The 15,965-nt window shown below is 42.3% G+C and overlaps 1 protein-coding gene across 12 annotated transcripts in view; it reads left to right on the forward strand.

Annotated features, from left to right (window-relative positions):
* TPM3 (tropomyosin 3) overlaps positions 1–15,965 on the forward strand; it is a 28,081-nt gene that overhangs the window by 10,569 nt on the left and 1,547 nt on the right. For 3 of the 12 annotated variants that reach the window (XM_037501034.2, XM_037501029.2, XM_054691738.1), the window contains 6 exons: positions 1,287–1,420; positions 3,222–3,339; positions 3,444–3,514; positions 4,166–4,241; positions 5,553–5,615; positions 5,797–5,866. In XM_037501034.2, the coding sequence (XP_037356931.1) occupies positions 1,287–1,420; positions 3,222–3,339; positions 3,444–3,514; positions 4,166–4,241; positions 5,553–5,615; positions 5,797–5,866 (532 nt within the window). Of the gene's footprint in view, positions 1–1,286; positions 1,421–3,221; positions 3,340–3,443; positions 3,515–4,165; positions 4,242–4,795; positions 4,872–5,552; positions 5,616–5,796; positions 5,867–6,877; positions 6,961–7,646; positions 9,446–14,872; positions 15,026–15,965 lie in introns of those variants that run through there. The other 9 variants (XM_037501035.2, XM_037501037.2, XM_037501032.2 and 6 more) reach the window with 6 other exon arrangements.

Genomic DNA, 15,965 nt, shown 5'->3' on the forward strand with positions numbered 1-15,965 from the left:
AGCTCTAGTCCCTTGAACCTCCCTTGTTTGTATTTGGGAGTTTTGTGCTGATAACCTGATTCTTAAAAGGAGCTTTTTGGACTGTAGCCCTCCCTGTAGGGGCTGGTGGCCCAGATTATTTCTATAGCTGCCCCCACCCTTGACTGCCAGGAGGAAATCAGGGTAATAGAATTCAGGTACAATCTGAATCTGGGCTGGAGAAGAAAGATCATGTTTACCAAGCGCTTGGATAAGCATCTGAACTGGGTGGTGTGTAGGGCAGATTAAATTCTTGTATGCTGTGGCAGTCAGTGGAACTGCCACCAGTAAAGGTGTGGGGGAAGGTAGGCTTTGCTGCCATTAGAATTCACCCATTTGTGGGCTGCCTCTGTCTTTCATTTTTTCCTATTCCATGCCTAGGAGGAGGCATGGGTTTGCTTGGACTGTAGCCTGTGCTCATTGTGCGGAGGAGGCCAGGGAGAGGATTGTCATAAGCTGTCCTGCAGGGTGAAGTTAAGGGGATGACTAGAGGAAAAGAAAGGACTCACAATTCAGAAAGTTGGAGGGATGGTGGAAGGCATGAAAGAAACATTCCCTTCTGATCCTTGCTTTTCTGTAATGTCATCAAAGCAGATAATTTTAGCTAGAAGCTCCTTGTTGTCAACTTTTAAAAGGTAGGGGTGGGGGAGAAGTTGAAGGAATGGGATCGGGCAGGCACCCCAGTGTTCTGTTCTTTTTTTTTCTGGTCTGGAAAATACGATTCCCTTGGCTAGTCTTCATGGTGAATTAGGAGAAGGTGAACAGAGGGTTATCCGTTTAAGTCCAACACCAAAGTAATAACGAGTTCAGTATTCTCTCTTTGAGAAACCTTGCTTATTTTTCCATTTTATGAGACACGTATAAGAAGGTTGCTGAAGATTGAGACACCTTTAAGTTAGAGCTCAAGCAGAAGAAACCCTTCACTGGCTGCCTTTTTTTGATCCCAGTGTGTTCAGGAATTTGAACTGAGTCCAGAATGTGGGTGGTACTAACTGACACTGGACTGGGCAAGGAACGGAGTTTTAAAACACTCTTCCTGTGGAACATATGGGAGTTCGTTGATGGGAAAGGGAGGAGATATATATAGACATAAATTTAAATATAACTTGTCTGTTAGATCTTATGTGCATCTTTGCTAAGACAGCTTCTTCCCTGCTAGAAATTTTTTTCCTTTGTAGTCATAAACCCTTCATGGTAGTCAACCCCAGTGTTGGAGTTCTCTTCACTATGCCTCTACTTCTTTTTTCCATTCTTTCATTCAAATGCAGGCTGAAGCTGAGGTGGCCTCTTTGAACCGTAGGATCCAGCTGGTTGAAGAGGAGCTGGACCGTGCTCAGGAGCGCCTGGCCACTGCCCTGCAAAAGTTGGAGGAAGCTGAAAAAGCTGCTGATGAGAGTGAGAGGTGTGTAGAGGGGCCTGATAGAGTGTGAATTTCGAAAGTTCATACTGGTTCTAATCTAGATTTCCTTTTATAGATCTGTTTTTGTTGTTTTTTTTTTTTAAATAGTAACCTATATTCTAGAATACCTATTTTCTCTCCTGCTCTGTGTAGTTTCTCCCCTTGAAGATAGTGTAAGGGTAACTTGGACCCTGTGACTCTTTCGTAATTGGTGTTTTTCTATAAAGAGATCTGTTGATCTTTAAATGGGATCATAGTATAACCTCCACTTTGTGGATCATAAGCTCATAGGCTGTTTTTTATTCCTTTATTTATTTTTTTTTTTAAGATTTATTTATTTATGTATACAGGAACTGGGGTATAGGCCAGAGGTGCGGGGGGTGAGAAGATTCATCAGGGACAGAGTGGGGAAAAGAACAGGCAGACTGACTGAAGCACACTGCTGAGGGGAGCAGCGGGCGAGACAGGAAAGGTCTGCTGCGCCATGTGGGCAGCTCCCTGGCCGGCCAGGGATCAAACTTGTGCTGCAAAGGCTGTGGGTTGCTTCATAGTGCTGTGCTTGACCCCTTGTGCCACCAAGGAAGCCCAAGATCATAAGCTATTTTGTGAGATTAGTTCTTCTAAAGTAATGATTCTCAAAATCATGTCTCAGTCCATCAGGACCAGGGAACTTGATAGAAATTCAAATTCTCAGTTCTTACCCTGATCTGTGAGTCAGAAGCTCTGGAGGTGGAGCTCAGCTGTCAGTATTTTTAATAAGCTCTTTCAACCCTGGCTGCTCTATCAGAATCATAGGAGCGATATATGTAGGGTCATAGGGGAGTTTCAAAATATCAGAATGCTTAGCTCCCTTCCCCATTTCAATCAGAATCCATCGTAGAGGGACCTGGTTTCTCTGATAATTTTAATGTGTGGCCAGGGTTTAGAGCTGCGGTCCTTGAGCCAAATTACAACTCATCTTTGAAAAGAGCTGATTGGTTTTCTGTCACATGTGAGTTAAGCTAGAGCAGAGGCATGGGATGACATGCATGGGATCAAATGAAGGCTTTTCAGAATTGAAAAATGCCCTGCCAAAAGTACTTGAACATAGTGCAGCTATAGAGATGACTAAGACAGCTAGTATACACTAAAGTGAGGAGAACTAGTTGCAGAATGGTATAATGGTCCTTTGGGGCAGGGATGAGTATATTTGCATTTTATCTTTATAAAACATTTCTGGAAGGATTATGAAGTCAGAAAATCTCTGAACAGGACTAGAAGTAGGAAGACTTTAATTTAGGCCCATAGACTGTACATGTAAAAACTTCATTTTTTAATAAATGCATATTAATTTTTTTAAAAGATTTATTTATGCATACAAGAACTGGGGTGTAAGCCAGAAGTGCGAGGGGGTTAAGAGGATTCACCAGAAAGAATGGGGAGCAGAACAGGTAGATTTACTGAAACACATTGCTGAGAGGAACAGTGGATGAGACAGGAGAGGTCTGCTGCACCATGTGGGTCAGCTCCCTGGCCGGCCAGCGATCGAACTCATGCTGTAGTGGCTAGCGATAGCCTGATAGTGCTATCTTTAACCCCTGTGCCACCAGAGAGGCCCCAATGTGAGTGTTAATTTTTATGAGAAAAACTTATTTTTGAGAAAGAAATTTAAACAAAATAAACTAAAGGAGATGGTGTTGGGGAAATTGTTTTTGAGCAGCAAGTTGAGAGGAATGAATTTTAAAATCTTCAATTTTGGGTCCCTTTGAATGTAGCTGATGACAAACCAGGGTGTCGGGGCTACATTTGTCCTTGTTTCTAACAGAGGTATGAAGGTTATTGAAAACCGAGCCTTAAAAGATGAAGAAAAGATGGAACTCCAGGAAATCCAACTCAAAGAAGCTAAACACATCGCAGAAGAGGCAGATAGGAAGTACGAAGAGGTAAGGCACTTTTTATCCATCCCTCTTCAGTGACTTCTGAAGACACTCATGAGTGGGAATGGCTTCTCCTCTGCCTCACCGAGCTATACCTGGGTCTTCTGTAGGTGGCTCGTAAGTTGGTGATTATTGAGGGAGACTTGGAACGCACAGAGGAACGAGCTGAGCTGGCAGAGTCGTGAGTATCTTGCTCCCCAACTCTTATCATACCATTTTGTCCCTTCCCCTTTGGCTTGGGCACGAATGTGAGTAAACTAGCAAATCGCTTCAACCTTGTTACACAAGGCCTAGAGAGTAGGAGTCACCTGTTGCACTTTTCTAGGACTTAAGAATGGTTTTGGGCTTTTTTTTACTGTCTGGACTGATGATGGGGATACATAAGACTTATTTCTTGTTTGGGAAGGTTTACAAATTGAGGGGAAGCAGAGATTAACTGAAGGTGGGCAGTCAGCTCGACAGCCCTGTGGCATGCTTCTATGTGGGTTTGTGGCTCCTTGAGGCACTCAAGTGGCTGTCCTGACTTAAGATCTGTCTCTTTTTCTTACTTTGCTAATTTACTGGGATATTAGGGTGAGGCTAGACACGAACTGCTCCCCTGTTGGCACCTTCTGGGCCTTGTATAACAAAGTCAGTGCTGATGCATAGTTATTTGTACTCCCCTGGTGTTCCCTTTTCCCAGACATGACATACCATGATCATAGTGGTGTTTTCTTCCCATTTTTTGAATTTTTTTTTCCATTTTGCTGCTTGTTTTCTTGCTGTGTTCCTTTTTGACCTTTCTCCCTCCCCACAACCTGGCTTGTGCCATCCCCGTGACTATCACTAACAGCCGTTGCCGAGAGATGGATGAGCAGATCAGACTGATGGACCAGAACCTGAAGTGTCTGAGTGCTGCTGAAGAAAAGGTACTAACCATTGAACCCACAGAGAGGTTATATGTATGGTGTGGTGTGGTTTGGTTTGGTTTTTGTTTTGCAGCTGCCTCCCCTCCACTGGTTGATGTGTTGAGTGCTTTCTCATCTCCTCATGGAATGCTCCATTTCTTTTCCACTTACTTGGCATCTTTCATCTCTTTTTTTCTAGTTGCCTCACTGCTTCTCCACAGGCTCTCCTCCCCTTGGGTGATTTGGGGGACTATTTGGGTTGGGCATCTGTTCCCACCTCCACTCCAGGTAGCAGTTATAACTTGTTCCTGGTAGTGATTTCTCTCAAGCATTTTCTTAGTACTATCCAAACATGCTTAGTCCTAGCCCAGCAGGGCCCAGCTCCTGATATGTCCTAAGGTAGCGGGAGGAGGGTTGATGCTTGCTCAGATGACCTGGGAACTTCTCTTTTCCCCAGTATACCTTTCAACTCTTTCTACATATAGGTTCAATTCATGTCTGTGTGTCTCTCTCCCTTTTTTTTTTATTCTCCTCTTCTACCCTTTCCTCTTCTGCGGTATTTAAAATGTTCACAGTAAGTGTTCTGAGCTGGAGGAGGAGCTGAAGAATGTCACCAACAACCTCAAGTCTCTTGAGGCTCAGGCGGAGAAGGTAGGGGGCTGGTTAGTGAAAGTGACAGGCTTTGGGGCCTGGGCCCAGCCCTGCCCCTGATGAGAGACTGGAGGCACCCATTCTTTACATAATCCAGTGAGAACGGTGCACTTCCTACCCATCTACCCTCTATCTAGATTCTGGGGCTAATGCTAATTCCTGTGCACTTTGATTGCTTTAGTTAAAATAATTTCATGGTCTCAGATGCCTGTTCTGCTCTCTTTAGGCTGATAATGCTGTACTGCACAACAATAATCATGGGACCTTTTGGGTTTTCTAGCAGACAGATAGTGTCAAATCTGAGACCTAATTGGCAATCAAGACATAGTTTCTCTTACCGCTATGTGGGAATCTGCACCATGTGACCTTGGGATGTCACCACATCTACACATTGAGCTAGAAAAAGGAGCAAAACCTCCCTGGGTTGAACTAAATATGACCAAAACAAAGGTCCATTTTAAAAATTAAAAGGCCTGGAGGGTTCTAATTTGAGGGTATCATGGCTCTGAGGACATTGCTTTGTAGATTTGATGCATCTTTTGTCCAGAAATGGGCCTTGTTTTTTCTCATGGACCGTTCAGCACATTAAATCCAAGAGAATATTCAGTGTAATATAGGGAGGGGGGTACTGTCTGTGTGGGTAATTTCTGTTCTGAAACTTTTATTCTACCTCTCTTACAGTACTCTCAAAAAGAAGACAAATATGAGGAAGAAATAAAGATTCTTACTGATAAACTGAAGGAGGTAAGCTGAGGGATTATAGGAAAGGATACAAAACATTCAGAGTTAGGTATAAGGAACTAATAAGAATTGAGTTGGCTAGCTTTGGTTTTGAAAGATGTAGAATTAGACGGTAGAAGCAGTTACATACTTCTCTACGGGTTTTGTTCTTCCTTGGGGCTAACTGATTTCATATCTCTCCCAGGCAGAGACCCGTGCTGAGTTTGCTGAGAGATCGGTAGCTAAGCTGGAAAAGACAATTGATGATTTGGAAGGTATGGATCCTGGGGTGGGGATTAAAATAAAGAATATAGAGGAAGTCCTTGCCCATTGGATGCTAACCTCTCTCCCTGTATATGAAAGGGGTTTGGTAGTGACTTGGCATGCAGCCTGTGCCCTGTCCTATGCCATAGCTATGTAAAGTGGGTTAAACTCTAGATTTAGATTTACTTTACATTTGATTTTTTCCTTTAATAAGGCTTTGCCTAATGTTCTGGAATTTGCGCCCTTTCCTTGGAGGATACTGATAGTGGTTGCATTTACTTCCAGTTTAGTAGTCTTAAGTTCTTAGTCTCTGGGTAGAAATGGTAGCCATACTATCAGAAGGCGACAGAATACGTCATCATCCCACGGCTACTTTTGGCAACCCTGTTTACCCTTCTGTTAGTGGAGCCCCTCTCAAGAGATGCAGCTGTAGAATAACCATGTCTCAGAGTTACTCAACTCATGCTTTCTAAATACTTCCTGTCCCCACAGTTTGGCAATTGCATTCACCCTAAAAAGGGAAAGTGCACTTGCTGTGAGAACTCTGAGATGTGCTTCTTTGGTATTCTCTGGGTAGCAGGAAATTCTTAATGTGGGAGAGGTTGGGGAGACAACTTGAAGAGCAAAAGGGTCAAGAATCCTGGTCTTGCTTGCTAGATAGAAAAGAAGTGCTTGAATATTTATGTGTACTTTTCTCATTTTTCTATTTTTATTAAATTAAGTGTTGTCATCGCTAGAAATTGGGTTAACTGGGTGGAAGCGGTATCTTCTTGAATGTCTTGATACTAGGAATTTCTGTCCAGAGTCTCAACCCTTGCTATGATCGATTAGCGGTATCAAGAAGTTATGGGAAACAGTGGACCTGAAAATGACCAGGCATGACAGTATAGATGTTCTCCTATCTGGTTATTAGACCCACGATCACACTTTTCTTAATTTTTAATGATTCCCTCTCTTCATCTGCTTCTGATACCTTTCACTCTACCCCCTCATTCCTCCCCGTGGTTCCTGTTCCTGTCCAGATGAGCTCTATGCCCAGAAACTGAAGTACAAGGCCATTAGCGAGGAGCTGGACCACGCCCTCAATGACATGACCTCTATGTAACTATCTGACAGCAGAGCGGGGCTGGGACCTTGGCTTGTGGGTGGGTGGGGATACAGGCTGTGCATAGTGTGCTTTGGTTTTGTCCTCTGGAAACTAGACTCTGCGCCCTTATCTTTAAAGCATTGGTGCTGGTTACTTGTTGGCAAAAGCTGAGTTTTAAATTTTTTTTATTCACAGTCCCTTCATTACAACACCATGATTTTTCTATTTATTTCTCAAATTGAGCTCAGAAGGGACAGTGCTGAAGATAGAATCGTGTCATAATATAGCTAAGGAAATAAAGCCCAGAGAGCCAGTGACTTGGGCCTTGACTTTGATAACAAAACTCAGGCATGCTGAGTGTGGTTTGTGCCCTGATACAGAAGTTCAGGGCAGACACCCATGATTGGAAATACCAAATTCACCTTGAAATTGAGTTGAGTCCCAGAGCAAGCCAGGTTGTAAAAAGCACCAAAGAGTCTTTGGGGATTTCATCTGTTTGCTGTGGCCTGATCCTTGAAGCTAATCTGCCATTGTTTCTTTTCCACTAACCCTGAAAAGAAGCCAAATGACTCAGGCTGTAGTGTCTGGCTCTCTTATATCATTTCTACTGCCACTCTTCCCTTTTTCTCTTCCCCGTCTCTCAAAATACTCTCTAGATTGATGCTAGTTCTTCTCACCTAGCGTCTCCTTACTTTTTCATACAGATAACTGTCACCGTTTCAGCTCTGTTCTGGATCAGCTCCCTTTCCTTGGGGAACCCAACGTCCCACTTGCTCTGGATTCCATTTGGGTCGCCTTGGCTGGTCCCCAATACATTACGATGGGGGGGGACACAAAGCAACTTATGTATTCTCTTCCACCCCCACTCCCCTAATTAAAATGAAGCTACTGGAAGCCTCATGCCACCCTGCATTTGTGTCATTGGCAAAGCTGCTGTTGCTAAGCAGGAGCCTTGGGGGTGTGATGTAGCTATGGTAAGACTTTCCTCTGATTTATATAATCAAAGCCACTTTTGTGTGTGTCCATTTTTTCTTGACATTTATACTATTTGAGTCCATTAATATGGACTAGTGGGGTGGCAGCTCTAGTTTTACCACTCAAGCTGAACAAGATCATCTAAGTCCTTTACTTCCAGGTTCTTAAACCATCTCAGCTGGAATGTTGCCATCTCTTCATCAAACTCACCTCCTTTGATATAGTGTGGTTGAGAGACCAGTGAAGTGCCACTCAATGCATATTTTCTACCCTCCTACCAGTGGTTCAAGTGGTGTATCCTCAGAACACCTGGCGGACCCACTAAAATCAACTAATTACATCATCCCAAGTCACAGGAAAACTATATTCAGTAGTTGTGTGTTTTCTTCTTTAAGCCTCTCTTACATATTTGAGGGTTATTACTATTTTATTTGTCTGCTGTTATTTGCTAGTGGAATATAAGACAAGTGATAAATGATTATGGGAAAGCTGAAACAACCAGTCATGCATATTTCAAATATGTGTGTAAGGTCGTGATAATGTATTACATACATGAATATGGTAAATTTCTGCTGGTGAAATTGTTCCCAGTTTGTGTTATGGAATTAAGTATCAATGTTTTGGAAAGTACTATTACAATTTACACAGCAGACAGGGTTCAGACTGCATAGTGTACCTATCAGTTGTACTTATCTAAGCATCTGTGTGTTACAGTACTTATTACTCTAGTTTCTCAGCAGAATATGTATTTGAAACTGGTTTTTCTTTTAAACAGATACAAATAAGTAAAATTTTTTCCTAATTTAAACTTTAGGTCTCATTGAGTTCAGATTTTTTTTCAGTTCATACTATTTCTTCCTGATATATAGCCTTTGAGATTAAGATAAGGTGTCCTTTATTTAGCTGACACTTACTGGTGTCTTGTAGGCACAGGGTAATTAGGTGGGGGCAGAAATAAAGATGGAGGCACCATCCCTACTCTGGGGTTGCTCAATTAGTAGAAGAGAGGCATGTATAGAAAACTAAAAATGATGTGTGGTAAGTGTAACAAATAATAAAGTGTGGGATTTAGAGGGGGCAGGAGACTGATTCCACCAGGGATGATTAAGAGTCTCATGGCAGGAGGCACATAATAGATACTTAATAAACATGTTAAAGCTTGCCTCTTTGTTTTTACTGTGTTCTAAAAGATTGAATTCTCAACAGAGTTCTCTTGGGGAGTAGTGGATATTAAACATTTCAGTCAAAGAGAAATGAAAAGCAGCAGCAGAGATAGAGTTGGGAAGGGTGTGGTAAAAGTGGTTTTTAGATAGAATAGGTGTTGTAGGTAATGAGGATGCCACTGGAGATTTTGGACAAGGATATGTTTCTGGTCTGAGTAGCATATAGGAAGAGTTAATTTGGCAGCTAAGTTAAGAATATATTGGTACAGGAGCGTTTTGTGCAAGTGATCCATTAAGATGATGATTAGTCCAAATTTCAATCACTGACATCACTTGTAATGATTTTTGCCCATGTTCATATACTGCCTACACCATTGTTTTCAAATTTATTCTTGTTTTCAAATTTGTTTTATTACTTTACCAATTCTAATCTGAAAGCAAAGATTGATAATGCAGTGTTTTTGTTTCTTTTTTTTTTTTTAAGATTTATTTATGCATACAAGAACTGGGGTACAGGCCAGAGGTGCAGGGGGTGAGAGGATTCACCAGAGACAGAGTGGGGAACAGAACAGGCAGATGGACTGAAATACATTGCTGAGGGGAGCAGTGGGTGAGTCAGGAAAGGTCTGCTGCGCCATGTGGGTAACTCACTGGCCGGGGATCAAACTCATGCTGCAGTGGCTGCGGATAGCTTTGTAGGTTGTGTCTTAAATCCTTGCACCACCAGGGAGGCCCTAATGCAGTGTTTTATTCGACCGTACATTAAAATACAGTTAATAAAATTTTTTTTAAAGCATTTGCAGTTTTACTTTTTTTTTTTAATTTAATCTTATTTATACAAGCACTGGGTACAGTCAGAAGTGCAGGAGGGTGAGAGAATTCACCAGATACAGAGCAGGGAGCAGAACAGACAGAAGGACCGAAGTACACTGCTGGGGGGAGCAGCGGATGGCAGAGGAGAGGTCTGTGCGCCATGTGGGACCCTTGCCCGGTGGCTGGGGATAGAACTGGCACTGCAGGGGCTGCGGACAGCTTCGCAACCCAGCACTCAACCGCTGCACCACTGGGGAGGCCCAATAAAATTTTTAACGTTCACAAATATATGCTACCTTAAGTAAAACATAGCACTGGTAGTGACTATACCATATTTTAAAAACACTGGGTTAGGCTATTTCAATATCCCAGAAAATAATTTAAACTAGAGTACTAGTTGTGTTTGCAAAAATGGGCATTTTGAAGCGCCTGGTCACTAAAAGTGAGGAGAAAAAATCAAGGGTGACTGGTTTTGAAAAAATCAAAATGGTTGTGTTAAAGATGTGGGAAAGTCATGTTGTCCTGGTTTGGGAAGACAGAGGAAGGTAGAGAAGAATAGAAGTTTCAACAACTGGCAAGTATCCCAGTGAAAATAAAATTATAGGACTTAATGGGGAGAAAGGATATAAGAGGAATTTGGGAGCCTATAAGGTGGCAGGTCTGGTGGCGCAGCGGGTTGAGCGCCGTGCTGTGAAGCTACCCGCGGCCTCCGCAGCGCGAGTTCAATTCCCAGCTGGACAGGGAGAAACCCACATGGCACAGCAGACCTCTCCTGCCTCGCCTGCTGCTCCCCTCATCAATGTCTTTGGTCCCTCTGCCTGTTCTGCTCCCCACTCTGTCTCTGGTGAATTCTCTCACCCTCCTGTTCCTCTGACCTGTATCCGAGTTATTGTATAAATAAATCTTTAAAAAAAAAAAAAAAAAGGGTGGCAGGTAGTTTAGGCGGTGGAAGTGAATTAGAACCCTCAGAGACAACTGCAAATGTAAAAAGACAGGAAATCTGTGTAGAGGAGGAAGCCAAATGGGAAATGAGCTGATTGGAGGGATGGAGGACAAAGAGTAGCTTCCATACTTTGAAAAGGTTAGGACTAGATGATTTCCGGTGGTTCTCAACTTTGGTAGACAGACTGGGAAGGAAGACAACTGCAGATGGAGTGATGTTGCTGATACCATAGGCATTTCAAGGAGAGGAGCTATATTTTAAGAAGGAGCATAAGAGTTAATTGACAGAAAAAGTAAACACAGTCTAGATCAGTAATGAAAAATTGAACTTTTGACAGTGATGTCTAATACGGTAAATATAGTAGCCTCTTCACCACATACGGCTACTGAACACTCAAAAATCATGGCTAGTGTGACAGAGGAGCTAATGTTTTATTACTTTTATGTCCTTTTTTTATGTAACATTGGTTTATAATTTAGGTTTCAGGTATTTAGCCTTGTAAATCAACATCGTGTTTATCACCAGTTAGTTGAACTCCTTTACCTAATTTGCCACACTCTCCCCCCACTGTATCTAAATTCAGTTAGCCAAATGTGGCAACCACATTGATATTGATAGTACATTGATAGTACAGCCAAATGTGGCAACTACATTGGATAGTACAGCTCAAGATTTTTAACATTTGAACAGAAGGAGTTGACTTTGGCATAGAGATTAGCTCTTGGAAAGGAATGAAGTGAGAGAGAATGGGAAGAAATTAGGAGACAAGTGAGGTGTTATATGTTTCTGGTGGCTCCGGTTGAACCTCATGGGCATGACTTGTCAGTCCATAGAGAAACCAGCAAAACAGGATAGCTGATCCAGAAATGCGAAATGCTCTGTTTGCTCTATTTTACTCTTTGATTTAATGTTTTATATCTTGGTAGCCATCCTATGTTACCTCAGCCTAGACCAGCTCTGAGAATGGGATCGAGCGTAGATGCTATTTTCAGTGCAAAGTGCTTGACCTCCTAACTCTCCTCTTAATTTCTAAGAAAGAACCACAGGCTGATGTGTTAGTCAGTTCTTCCCTTCCTTGTTGTTACTATTGGGGTGAGGAACAAAATGTGACTGGGCCCAAGTTAACTGATAGACCCCTAGTTAACTGACCATTTCTGTTGGACAGCCTTATCTTACTTTTAGTCCCACCCAGTCTCTTTATGTGATATTGGTTGAATACTCCCCATTGTTTTTATAAGGCGGGGGCGGAGGGGGGGAGTTATGAAAACAAGCAAAAATCTGTTCTCCATATTTCTTGAACTTTGCTCCTTTAAGGTTGATTAACTAACTTCTCTCTATGCCAGGTACTCCCTCCACTCCCCCTTTCCTGTTTAAAGAATGAAATTGACCTAATTCAAACCAGTGAAGCCTAAGGATGTCTAGCATCCATGGAATTGTTCCCTAGTTGGACACAAGCTAGAGGAACATCAGACCTACTGGATTCCTGGCTTATCTTTTTTCTTTTGCTGTTAGAGAACTGAGAAGTTCAGTAAGCTGCTATCTGTTCCTGAATTTTTAGTCACCAGAGATAATAGAGGGAGAAAGCTTACTAAGTTCAAGGTCAGGGAACAAACTGGTATTTATCTTTGTGACATCATAGAATTCTTAGGGAACTTGTATGTTCGGTGTTTAACCAGACAATAAAAATGCTCTCACTTCTTTTCCATCCCTCATTTTTTCCCTAAATGGAATAAAACTCTCATTGACTAGTATGTTTTGAGGGATAAGATCTTAAGATAGGGGTGGAAGTCACACTAACTTGGCTATGGATGCTACAGAAGAGTCAGGCTGCATATGTAATCTTTTTTTAAAAAGATTTATTTATTCATTCATACAAGAACTGGGGTACAAGCCAGAGGTGTGGGGAGATGAGAGGATTCACCAGAGACAGAGTGGGAAGCAGAACAGGCAGATCTACTGAAATACACTGAGGGGAGCAGTGGGCGAGACAGGAAAGGTCTGCTGCGCCATGTGGGTAGCTCCCTGGCCAGGGATTGAACTGGTGCTGCAGAGCCGCGGATAGCTTTATAGGTTGCATCTTAACCCCTTGTGCTACAAGGGAGGCCCTGCATATGTAATCTTTATGTAATATAACAACATGGAAAGTTTAATAAATTTAAACCTCTGCTGTTTGTTGTGTGCCTCAATGAATAAAACAGACCCAACTAGAGGCCTTGTGGAGCTTATCACAGTTAAAAAAGTATTTCCAAATAGTGGATTTTTATCGTTTAGGCTAGGTTAATTCTGAGATGTTTTCTACCCAATAAATGTCTGTAGGACCCATTACTGTCACAATTAAAACCTGCCCCATACATCCAAATATCTCTTGAGGGGAGTGGAAGGACAATATCACTCTTACTGAAATGGGCAGTGCAATTTTTAAAGTTCACAAATTCTGCCCCTTAAATGCAATTTTTTTTATAGATTTGTTTATGCATACAAGAGCTGGGGTAGAGGCCAGAGGTGTGGGGCATGAGAGGATTCACCAGAGACAGTGGGGAACAGAACAGGCAGATCTACTGAACTATATTTCTGAGGGGAGCAGTTGGCAAGACAGGAAAGGTCTGCTGTGCCATGTGGTTTGCTCCCTGGCCAGCCGGGGATCGAACCTGTGTGGCAGAGGCTGCGTCTTAACCCCTTGCGCCACCAGGGAGGCCCGCAATTATTTTTTATTCCCTCCCAAGGTCTTTTTATTCATATGTTTTGTTTTGATAGTATACATAAAGTAGCAAGTTTTAAGACCATACTGATCCCTAGCTTCAACGCGGAACTGGGGAACCTTAGCCCAGAAGGCAAGGTACCTGAGCAATGCTCACAGTTAGCCCACAAGTGAACGTGATTTTAAGGCAAAAACAAAACATACATTGAGATCCTAGGGCCATTTTGAAACAGACTATAAAACAGGAAGAAACTTGTAAACTTTAGAGGCTGAGACTTGGAAGAAGTTTGACCTCCCTATCTCCAAATTTTCATTATCCTTTTGCTGGTCACATGATTTGTGTTCTCCATACCCTTTTTTAAGGTGTCCTTCAAATAGAAAATCCAGATAAGACCAGGGGATTTAGGCACTTAACTGCTATCTGGAATGCTTTTGGTTATAATAAAGAACAGTAGCTTAAGTAAGTATGAGATTAATTTTTCTCACATAATAAAAGTCTAGATGAGCAAGGCCTGGTATAGCTAGGGGTTCTGTGGTTTCCTTGGCCTTTTCTCTTAAGGTTGAAACATGCAGCCTTAGTCATCACATCTGTGTTCAGGAAGTCCCCTGCAGACTGGCCCCTACATCTCATTGGCCAGAAGTGGATCACATGGTCACACCTAGTTGTAAGGGAGGCTGGAAAAGCAGATCATCTTGATGGACTTATACCAATAATTTACCTTCTCTGGAGCTGGACACACTATTGGTTCTAAGGGGGTTTGGGGTTCTTTTAGAAAAGGGGAAGTTGGGTTTTGCTTGGATAGACCACTATGATGGGTTACTCAACACTTAACAAGAAGAAACATTGGAAAGTATAGAAGAATTGATTAGGTTAGACATATTTAGCACACTCTACCATTCATGATACTGTTGGTGGATGCTTTTACAGAAGAATGTTGACCTGTTTACTTTGTTTCCTTTCAAGCCCAGATTTTGTAAATGTATTTCTTTTGCACCTACTGTATTCCTTCCTTTGCTCTGTTTACTTATCTGAGTTTCTCAACCCAGGGAATCAACACTGTGGAGATGTTTTTTTTCTCTCAAAATGTTGTCTTACCAATTTGTCAGTCTAAGTTTTTTATTTTACTCCTCTATTGGTCTTTCCACCAACTGACTGACTCAATGCGCTCTGTCCAAATCCTCCTCCCACCCATCCTGCCTTACAGATGCATGTTATGTATACCAGCTAGTTGAAAGTCTCAAAATTTACTTCTGGTATTCTACTAACCTTCCCTTTTTCTCTTTCTCCTCCTCTTTTTCCTTTCCTTTTTTTCCCCCTCCTGTCCGTTGCTGCTGCAGAGCGTCTCTACAGCCAACTTGAGCGAAACCGCCTGCTTTCTAATGAGCTGAAGCTAACGCTGCATGATCTATGTGACTGATGGGCAGGGCTCACTGATGCCCATTAAACCGAGCTTACTGCTCACACCACTGACCTGGACCCCAGCAAAAAGCTGATTTTTTAAAATAATGTTATTATTTTGCCCAAAGCAGACTGCTTTTTAATCAGGGCAATTAGTATATTACTGACTTCCTACTGGTGCTGTGAAGTTGGAATAGTTAATACTTCATTTCTCTCCCTTTTTAAGAGATTATCAGTGATCAAGGGAGGGGCCTGAGATTATGATGAGAAAACTTGGGAGTTATCTATTTCTACCCTTTTTCCCTTTTTTTGCTTGTGCACTGACTCTAGGATATGTTCCCTTGCATGAGTGTTTTCTAACAATAAAAGGACTGACTGGACAAGATGTTGTAACTGCTTCATCTGCAGGCCCAGGGATGGGGGCTTCTGATGGGTGGTAAAAACGGAAGAGAAAGAACCGGGTGTGGGATTTAAATAGATCTGTTGCCATTATCCTCTTGTCTGAGTTGAAGATTTTTCCCACCTCTCTGGAGCAGTCAAAGTGGTTTGCTTGCTGGCAGATTAGATTCTCCTTAATGGTCAGCCACTGGTTTTCTTCCTGACATTTTCCCTCCTGCTGCTTTTTCTTGGTTTTATATGTTTAATTACAACTAATTGTGTCATAGGCTCCATGGGGACAATAGCCCTGCAACAATCTCAGTGAAGGTTATATTTGCAAGTTTCTCTTTGGTGTTGTATTCTTGGCTCTTGGCTTTGTTTTCTTCAGAGAGTCTTTGACTTAGCTATGGGGGTTCTTTTACTTATCCCACCAGTTATTCCTTTCCCTTTTAATTTTTGGGGCATGCCTATGGCTCCTGGGATTCTCTGTTACTCTTTTCAAATTGAGAAATTTGAAAGCTTTGATTGGGGGTGGGAAGGAGAAAAAATGACTGCTAAAAGTCTCCAGCTTCCTCCCCCAGAAGTACCTGCAACTTCAGTAGGCAAGCCAGAGGCCCTGCGAAACTGAGCGATGCAATAGCTCACTTCTGTGGC

This window comes from Talpa occidentalis, unplaced genomic scaffold (genome assembly GCF_014898055.3).
Source record: "Talpa occidentalis isolate TD23 unplaced genomic scaffold, MPIMG_talOcc4v2.1 talOcc4.9, whole genome shotgun sequence".
Taxonomy (NCBI): Eukaryota; Metazoa; Chordata; class Mammalia; order Eulipotyphla; family Talpidae; genus Talpa; species Talpa occidentalis.